Raw genomic sequence first — 8,108 nt, 5'->3', positions numbered from 1 at the left:
TTATAGCTTTTATAAGATTAAACTAACTTATAAGCTAAGTTTAATAAAAAAGATATGGTAAAAGCGATTTAAATAGTACCTCGACTATTAATACTAGACCCTTAACGATTAAAAGTAGGTTATATAGTTAGACGAGACTGTAGTTACTTTTAACTATTATTACGGTAGCTATAAGCTCTAGTATTGCCTAAACGAAGCTTACTTTAAATAGTATATATAAAAGAGGTAGAAGGGTTATTCTGAATTTATATTTTAGGGGTCTTTTTTATATAATTTAAAAAGGCCGTACTATTATTAGATTCTTAAGATTATTATTAAAAGGGAAGTTGCCGACGTAGTAATTACCGAACTTAATGTAGAGCTTAAACCCGTTTAATATTAATAATAGGAGCTCGAGAGTAATATAGAGCAAATGGGCTTATAGAACTAACCGGGCCGTAAGCCCTAATTTAATTAAAATATAAAGTCGGGTAAATTAATATAGAACGGCAAGGGCAGAATTAATTAATATAAATACCGTAAAAAAATCCTATTACCTAAATTATTCCTTTATATTAGAAGATTATTTAATAATCTAATCGTATAAAAGGATAAGGCACCCGTTTATAACTATCACTTTACTTACTATATATATAGCCTTTTTAAGATTACGAAGCTTTTTTAGCTGGGTAATTTGCCCGACTTTAATTTTATTGAACTTTGCTGGCTGTAGATGAAGAGATAGACTATTAGAAAAGGGGCGCCTTTATTACGGGCCGAAATAATACGTTGTTAATAAAAATATTAAAAAATATTATTATAAAAGGAGATCTAGAAATAAATAGAAAGGGTACTTTACTATATCTAATAGATAATTACCCTAAAGGGCGGTAATAAATATAAAGAGGGTCGTTGGGCTAGATTATACCGTTAAACGACTACTAATTAACCTTAATTAACGACTTTTTATTATTAAATTGACGATAATTATAGTGGGTAGAAGTGGCCGAATTTTGCCGCTTGTATACACCCTAGCCAGCCCCTTGTCGACTCCCCTGTCTATGGCAGGGGTTGGTCTTGGCAGCAACTGCAAGGACTATTGAGACGCACCTCCGTAGTGTATGCGTAGATGGACTTGTCATCGACTACGTGCCGTGTCCAAGGGGGGTGCAGTGTCTTTGGCGTGATTGGAGGGGCCGCCGGGCTTGAGCATTGTTGCGCTTCTGTGGATCTTGGATGGCACTGTGACCTCTGTGGGTAGTAATCCGAACGCCCGCTCGTAACGCTAGTGGTATTCGCTCTTCCTGCAATGTTTCTTGTGACGGCGTTGCCGTGGTATGATGAGCAAGGAAATTGCAATTCCCGAGACGATGGGGAACAGAAGTCCGCTGCCCTACATGTCGCCGTCGACAAACACAGTAGACTGTGGTCAAGATCAGATGCAGTCGCTGGTAAGAATGGATGCGCAAGTTGCCTCAAACGTGGAGATTGACGTTGAAAGAATGTTTAGACGTTGCCAAATATTGCAGCATACCCGCAAAGCTCGAGCTGGCCCTTGGGATTCTGGGATTCCTAGGCCCCGATGCCCTGTGAGCGGATACTCGACCAGGTAGCTCCTTGAGCTCAGGGTAGCTCGGGAACCACCAGGGCCATCCTCTCCCCAGCTCGTCGAGTGAGTGATCGGTGAGTACTCCCTCACATTTACCGGGCTGATAGTGAATCTAATCCAAGTATCTGACTGAGTCCGGGGAGGCCATGAAGCCCATCCGCGCCGTAACCGCCGTGTATGTTTAAGCTCAATGTTCAGGGAACCCGTTCGCCTTGACAATGTCAAGTGAGACCCTTTTCGCTCAAGCTTCGCGGGGTCTGCCAGGCTTGCCGGGGTTCTCTGGGCTGTCAGCGACGTTGGAGAAGCCGGCCCTGGTCTAGCCTGGTGCTCCCTCTTCACCGTCCAAACGGGTAGCCCATGCCGGACGGCGCCCCTTGAACGCCCACTCGCGGCAGCCACGCCCACTTCCCTGGTGCCCACAGCTTGCCCGCAACACCCCTGGCGAGGGCCAACGGTCCCAGCCCAGAAACTCAGTGGCAAGACCGGTTTCGCGCCACTCAGTCGGGTTGGAAAGACGGCCGGGGCGCAAGTAGGGAATTCCCTGACCGACTGTTTAGCGAACACTCAGGCGGAGCCCAAGACATTGTGTGGCGCTGAAGGGCAAGAGACGCTGAAATTGCAGGCCAGGTACAGACGACTGGGCGTTTTTTTGTACCAACAACGACACCCCCCACCACAGCGACTTAGCAATGTTGGCGGTCCGAAGATGGGCTTCATGATGCTATTGCTTCCGTAATCTTGTCTCGGCAGTGGCTTGTTGTCATTCCGAAGCGCTGGTGGACAACTTGAAGGGAAAGCATCACCGTGGTAGCGATCTGTGTTATTTCACCGTTCGTACAGCCTAGCCCCAACAAGGACCGCCACGGGTCGTTTCATAGACGGGATGCCAAATTCTCTGATATGGCCAGGCAATGCTCGATGTCGAAGTAAAAGCGACAGGGTTGAGACGTTGAAGATTGCTTGTGCGACGCAGCTGGTTGAGGATTCAAGTCGCCTAAAGCCGGGGAGCAGGATGGTTCATCCACGTGTAAACCGCCACGGCAGGAGAACAGCTTAAGTAGACCTGTCTGTGTCTTTGTAACTAAGTAGTCTTGTGAGTGATGCGTATCCTGTCGTTGAACGGCACCAAGTACATATGGAGGCAGACCGAGTCACCGAATCTGAACAAGGCGTCAGAAAACTGTGAATGAACCTAAGGCATCATGTGAGGCCCAGGTACTTACCTTACACTTACCTGAATCTCGGAGGGAAAGAGCGCACATCCCATGCTATTGGGATACGGAATCTGAGGAAGGTACGGATAGCGAATGTTCTTTCCAGCTGAAGACGTAGTCGCGAACTTGCGATGAGATGGTTTGGCAGGTGCGCCTTCGCTGCGAACTTCCAAAGCACCAGCCTCATCCTTAGCCACAGCTGGGTTTCCTTGTCTTTCACGCGTCGCCGTCACCCAACTTCCAACTATCAAAATCCAGGCACGCCAGCACCGCAGCCGTGATGCCATACAATTTCCGCGTACCGCATTCCATTCCATCATAACTGGATGATACTTAGTCGGATGCCGAGGCGAGATACCTAAGTGTGCCAACCTAGTACTCCGTACATGCTAATGGACTGGACAGACCTTTGACAAACATTGAGCACGCAGGGACGTCATCACTGCATGCATATGCATATTCCATACGAGCGCACCCTATCCGCACACTAGTGACTACCTACCTTTCGAACTTCGAAGTAATCACGACCCCGCCCATTTCCACCGGCCCGCATATCATCTGTATCCTGCCTGCATCTGTTATTCACAGTTCGTCCTTTTCGCTAAGCTTGAATCGTCACATCACATTATAGTCAACGAAGCCGGGTAGAAGTTGGGACGACATCGCCTCTGGTATTCAGAAACCAAAAACAATCATCCACATGGTGGCTGCACGCACTGCTGGGGAAAAGAAACCTGATGGTTGGTCGGAGCCACGAGATTGAGCTCGGTTGCAATAAACCACCAATGACGTGTCGAGTCTGGCGAGGACCCAGCTCCGATGGCGTTTGACGTTGGGCTTCCGCCATCGACTTGATAGGTGACGTCCCTTTCGCTTTCGCTCCCCTCTGCGGACCCCGTCAGGATTCAAGTTTCCATTTTGGCGTGCCCGGACGACTCCCGCGCCGCGGCGTCCGTCCGAACTTCCAGCTTACTGCGATCAGATCCATTGTGCAGCTTCTGAAAGTTGAAGGAAAAACGAAGAACGTCCAACTGGGCATTTGCACTGTCCTTGATGTCAAGACACGAGGTTTATTCTCAGCATGATTTTACGTTGTACCAGTCGTCGTGCTGAAGATACCACACTACGGGAGCATAAAAATAGCCACCGCGGTAAGGAACAATGGGACTGCAAACTTTGGGCTCGATGAGACGGTTCAAATCCCAGCCTTCAAAGAACAAAAATAGGTGCACAGAACTGACTGACCAACTCTTGATGCAGATGCAACCACCAAACGCAGGCAGATCAGTTACGAGAAGTTACGTACCTTGACGTTGGTGGGTGGCACGGGAGGGAAAGGAAGGAATTTGCACAACCAGGCAAACCAATTGTGACTGTCCCGGCGCAATTCACCATGTCCTATCCGCACTCCTGGAAAGACATGTCTTTGTTGCCGGCATCACATCCTATCGCCTCGTAAAGTGTCGACGTTTAACCACCAGCCACTTCCTTCTAGGTAGCCCTGTTTCTTTAGGAGACCTTCGCCTACGGGCACATGAAGCACCTCGTTTCTCAACCCTACTTCGAGACAGAGAGAAAACCCCGATACCGAAGGGGGGGGGGGGCGTGACGGTTACGCGCTGGACGAAGGGGCCAATGTGGCTGGAACAATATGGATGTCGATCTCCGGCTTCTTGTGAACCGCCTCCGCCGCCGCCACAAGAAAAGTTTCTGGCACACCCGCACACCCGTGACAAGCCCCCATCAGCGACTGATCCGACTGCCAGTCCGCAGGCGGCATTACGTACGTCCAATCTAAACGTCGGCCTGGCGTCGAACCGTTTGAAGCCAGACTGATTTTGATATGATCGAGAAGGAAGAAAAGTCAATGATGCACCCCGTATGCGTGGGTGACGAAAGAACCTTTACCCGAAATGCAACGTTTCCCGCACCCAATGACTCGCCCACAGCTTCTCGAAGTTGGCAATGCCCCAATTGAGAACGTGGCCGATATGAACAACGGTCCAACATCAGGGCTACCAAATTTGACTAAAGTCGAAGCGGAAACGCTTGGCACCACTGACAGAGACTGTGCGTCTTCATGGCCCGATGGGTTTGACGGACATTTCGAAGTCCGCCCCCAAACTTCTCAGCCTGTCACTGGCGCCGCCCAATCCCGTATTCACATACTGCCGTGGCCGATCGCTTATTGGGTTTCCGCCGCGTGTCGGTAGACGGCTTCGTCTCAATGCTTATTGGCTCAGCGTCACCGCCTCCAGGGCTCTGCAGCAGGTTTCTATCGCCCAACCCTAATCAGGTCAATGGGTACTCAATATGCCACGGCGCCTGCTGGAGATGACCTTTCGCTAGTGACTGTGATATTGTGAGCTGATTTCGTGCCAGACATACTTGCTGATACCTTTAGCAAAGACATATTCTACTACGTACCGGCATCTGGCAGTAGCGTTCTCTTGCAAGCGCGTTCGGGAGAAGGTTTTTTGAAGAAGCTTCCTGAACAGCACGAGCAACACGTTGCGCAGCGCGGCGAATTCCGTTGTCATTACGACGCTAATGATTCGCTTGAGAACACGCTCTGGTCCTCAAGTGGGCCATCTCTGCTACCGTCGGTCAGGACTCGAGCTATCATTGATTAGCAGTAAGGAGACAAGTTGTTTGCTACCCAAGCAAGCCAAGGTACGAAAAGTAATTATCTTGGGCGGCGTTCCCAAGTTGCAGCACGCTACGTTAGCTGGCCCCGCTGCCTTCTGTCAGTTTTCGAACCGGCTCACGAACCGTTGGGCTTGCGCCCAAACCCAGTCCCTGTATCCATACCCGTACCTGGCACGCCTACTAATACGTACGAAGTACGGATACATACTTGTAGAAGCTCAAGGACTTGGGCCGCCGAGTGGACCAGAAGACAGAACGGCTGAAAGGGGCATTTGGCTCGTCCCATTTCCCCCCTTCCCTACCAGACCCATGAACTCAACCTTACTCCGAACAGATACGGATCTCTGGTCTTCGTATGGGGTACCATCACAATTTCTGAGCCAAATCTTCGCCCAGAGACAGTATCACCACATCGAACGACCTGAAGGTCTGTACGAATATCAATACCTACCTTGACCTAGTGCGTCTGTCGGTGTGAGTACCTTGCCTAGGCACGGCACAGCATGCGGGCCGGTTGGCTAGGGTTCAAGCCCAAGCGAGGCAGAAGCTATCCTCCAGGACCATGGGACAGCTGCCGCTGGGCACCCTGTTATTAATCAGGCCAACAAGCATGGGATGGCAACCCTTAGGACGGTTCCGTTCAGGCCCCGTCAACGCGGTCAACATCACAAAACCCCGCCCTGGCTTGCCAGCCTGGGTTCCCGACTGGCGCGCCTGCCAGGGCAAGAAGGCTGGGCCACTGATGAAGGACTCTGGGCAGGCCAGGTGCCACTGTGCCTGGTCAAGATCAGCATCCCAAGAGTAAGGTACTTCGAACCCAGGTTGCGACAGTCAACTACAGGGATCATCACACCCTTTGGCATTCCCTTGCCATTCTCTTCTGCACCGTTGCCCTTGGCCCTTGTCCCAAGTTTGTCTCCTGGCCCATCGCCTCCCCAGGTCGCAGGTGCTCCCGCACACGCTTGATTTACCCCTGTGGTATGCTCCATCCCATTCCACCATGGCCCAGGAACCAACTCGACGGTGCCGTTATCCTTGCCTCCCGCATTGCATCGCACCGCCGAGAACCATCAACCGTTGCAAGCCTGAAGACATGGAGAACCAGCTGGATGGCTCAGATATGGGTATGGGCAGGTCAGAATATCTGCTCAAAGGGAAGATATCGGGTCACATTTGCAGCGATCAAATGAGCTTCGGGCAACTATACGCTTTTACGCATTTCGATCGCATCTGTTGGCAAGGCTCTCGCTTGGTATCGGCGATTTGTACTGGCGATGTGTTGAGAAAAGTGATACATGTATAGTTGTGGTCGCAGTGATACCGCCACGCCAGCCACTTTATTTAGGGGCGCATGCGGCACACGGCAAACAGAAGGAAACGGTAATATGCACCACAACGTTGACAAATTCATTTGCGGTGCACCCTCAGGAAGCAAGGAAATCGTCATCGTGCCTTGAACTGTCGAGGATGGGTTTGGAAGTGTAGGCTCAGAAATGGCTATGCCTTTACGAGAGCCGAGTACTTTGCGTCACGGAGCGTAAAACCCTTGAGGCTATCTTATTGGAATTGGTAGGCGGCAACTGACCACAGTAATGCCGTTGCAGGCGATGACCGGTAGCAACATGATCTGGTTGTTCTCAGGCGTGTCATTGGCCTGGGCCGAAGTGATGCTCCAAGGTGACGTTGAGATGTGACCAAGTGCGAATGAGACCTCGCAGGAGTAGATACCTCGGCTAGGTAGGTTCTTGTATGTAAGTGCCTTTCCTGCATCGCATTGTATCAAATGTATCCTAACCCCAGCTTAGGCATCATTGTATATGTTTGCTTGCGGATTCACACTACCTAGACACCCGACGATGTGCAGTGACTGCTCACTGAAGACGTTTCAATAGACAAGATTATTAGTGACGGTCGACAGTTGCCGGCACTGGCGAATCAATGACATGACGTTGAATAACATGAGGTTGAAGATAGCCCTGGCGACCTTAGCTCTGTCAACCTTGTGCGTCCATGTTCGCAACCCCCCGCTTGGCGACAGCATCCCCACGTGCTTGGGGCATGGTCCAGTTCCATCGTGATTTCCCAATCCTGGCAGCCCGAGGTGAGCCACCACCCACGATCGTGGTGCGGCGTGCCCAGTACCTTCCTTGCCTTCCAGGTTGCCTGGTGCTGTTGCCCTACGGAGTACTTCCTACAGATACTTCGTACGGAATGGGCAGCTTCCACCACCTGGCTCCTGGCTCCTGGCTCCTGGCTCCTTGAACTGAGATGCATCGTCTTGCCTTGCCTCCCGTTGCCTGCCTTTGCCATCGCGCCTCTGCTTCCCTGCCCTGTCCTCCCGCTGACCCCCGTCCCCTTCCCTGCACGACAACCTTACAACAGTTAGTCTGACCAACGTCAATCCATCTTCAACGTCAATCGCGAATTCAACGACACCATCATCATCGTCATCATCACCAGCACCGGCAGCTTGTCGCTCCCGCATTTCTACACCCGGTAGTTGTGGCTGTTCCTCTGCCGAAAGACTTCGTGCAACGTTGGCCTAATCACGTTGACGGCATCGCGAGAATCCGGCCTCCTCATCTTTCTCGCGAGGCTACCCTCAAACACTATGGCAGCATCAATAAGTCGCCGTCTAAACTTTGTTCGCCCCGGCC

The 8,108-nt window shown here is 51.0% G+C and overlaps 2 protein-coding genes across 2 annotated transcripts; one reads left to right on the top strand and one right to left on the bottom strand.

Annotated features, from left to right (window-relative positions):
• Nucleotides 1-2,460: 2,460 nt before the first annotated feature.
• BDP55DRAFT_625704 (uncharacterized protein) lies at nucleotides 2,461-3,790 on the bottom strand (the record flags this gene model as incomplete). Its single annotated transcript, XM_060571515.1, has 6 exons — nucleotides 2,461-2,697; nucleotides 2,823-3,046; nucleotides 3,210-3,244; nucleotides 3,305-3,377; nucleotides 3,520-3,688; nucleotides 3,776-3,790. 6 exons carry the CDS (start codon nucleotides 3,788-3,790, stop codon nucleotides 2,461-2,463), a joined length of 753 nt encoding a protein of 250 aa, XP_060437246.1.
• A 663-nt stretch (nucleotides 3,791-4,453) lies between these two features.
• BDP55DRAFT_736702 (uncharacterized protein) lies at nucleotides 4,454-6,546 on the top strand (the record flags this gene model as incomplete). The annotated part of the gene is made up of 6 exons (XM_060580363.1): nucleotides 4,454-4,585; nucleotides 4,752-5,011; nucleotides 5,099-5,164; nucleotides 5,207-5,385; nucleotides 5,414-5,878; nucleotides 5,943-6,546. 6 exons carry the CDS (start codon nucleotides 4,454-4,456, stop codon nucleotides 6,254-6,256), a joined length of 1,416 nt encoding a protein of 471 aa, XP_060437245.1. The 3' UTR covers nucleotides 6,257-6,546.
• Nucleotides 6,547-8,108: the final 1,562 nt, after the last annotated feature.

This window comes from Colletotrichum godetiae, assembly GCF_030913485.1.
Source record: "Colletotrichum godetiae strain CBS 193.32 chromosome Unknown BDP55scaffold_1, whole genome shotgun sequence".
NCBI lineage: Eukaryota > Fungi > Ascomycota > Sordariomycetes > Glomerellales > Glomerellaceae > Colletotrichum > Colletotrichum godetiae.
This window is presented reverse-complemented; position numbering and strand designations above follow the sequence as displayed.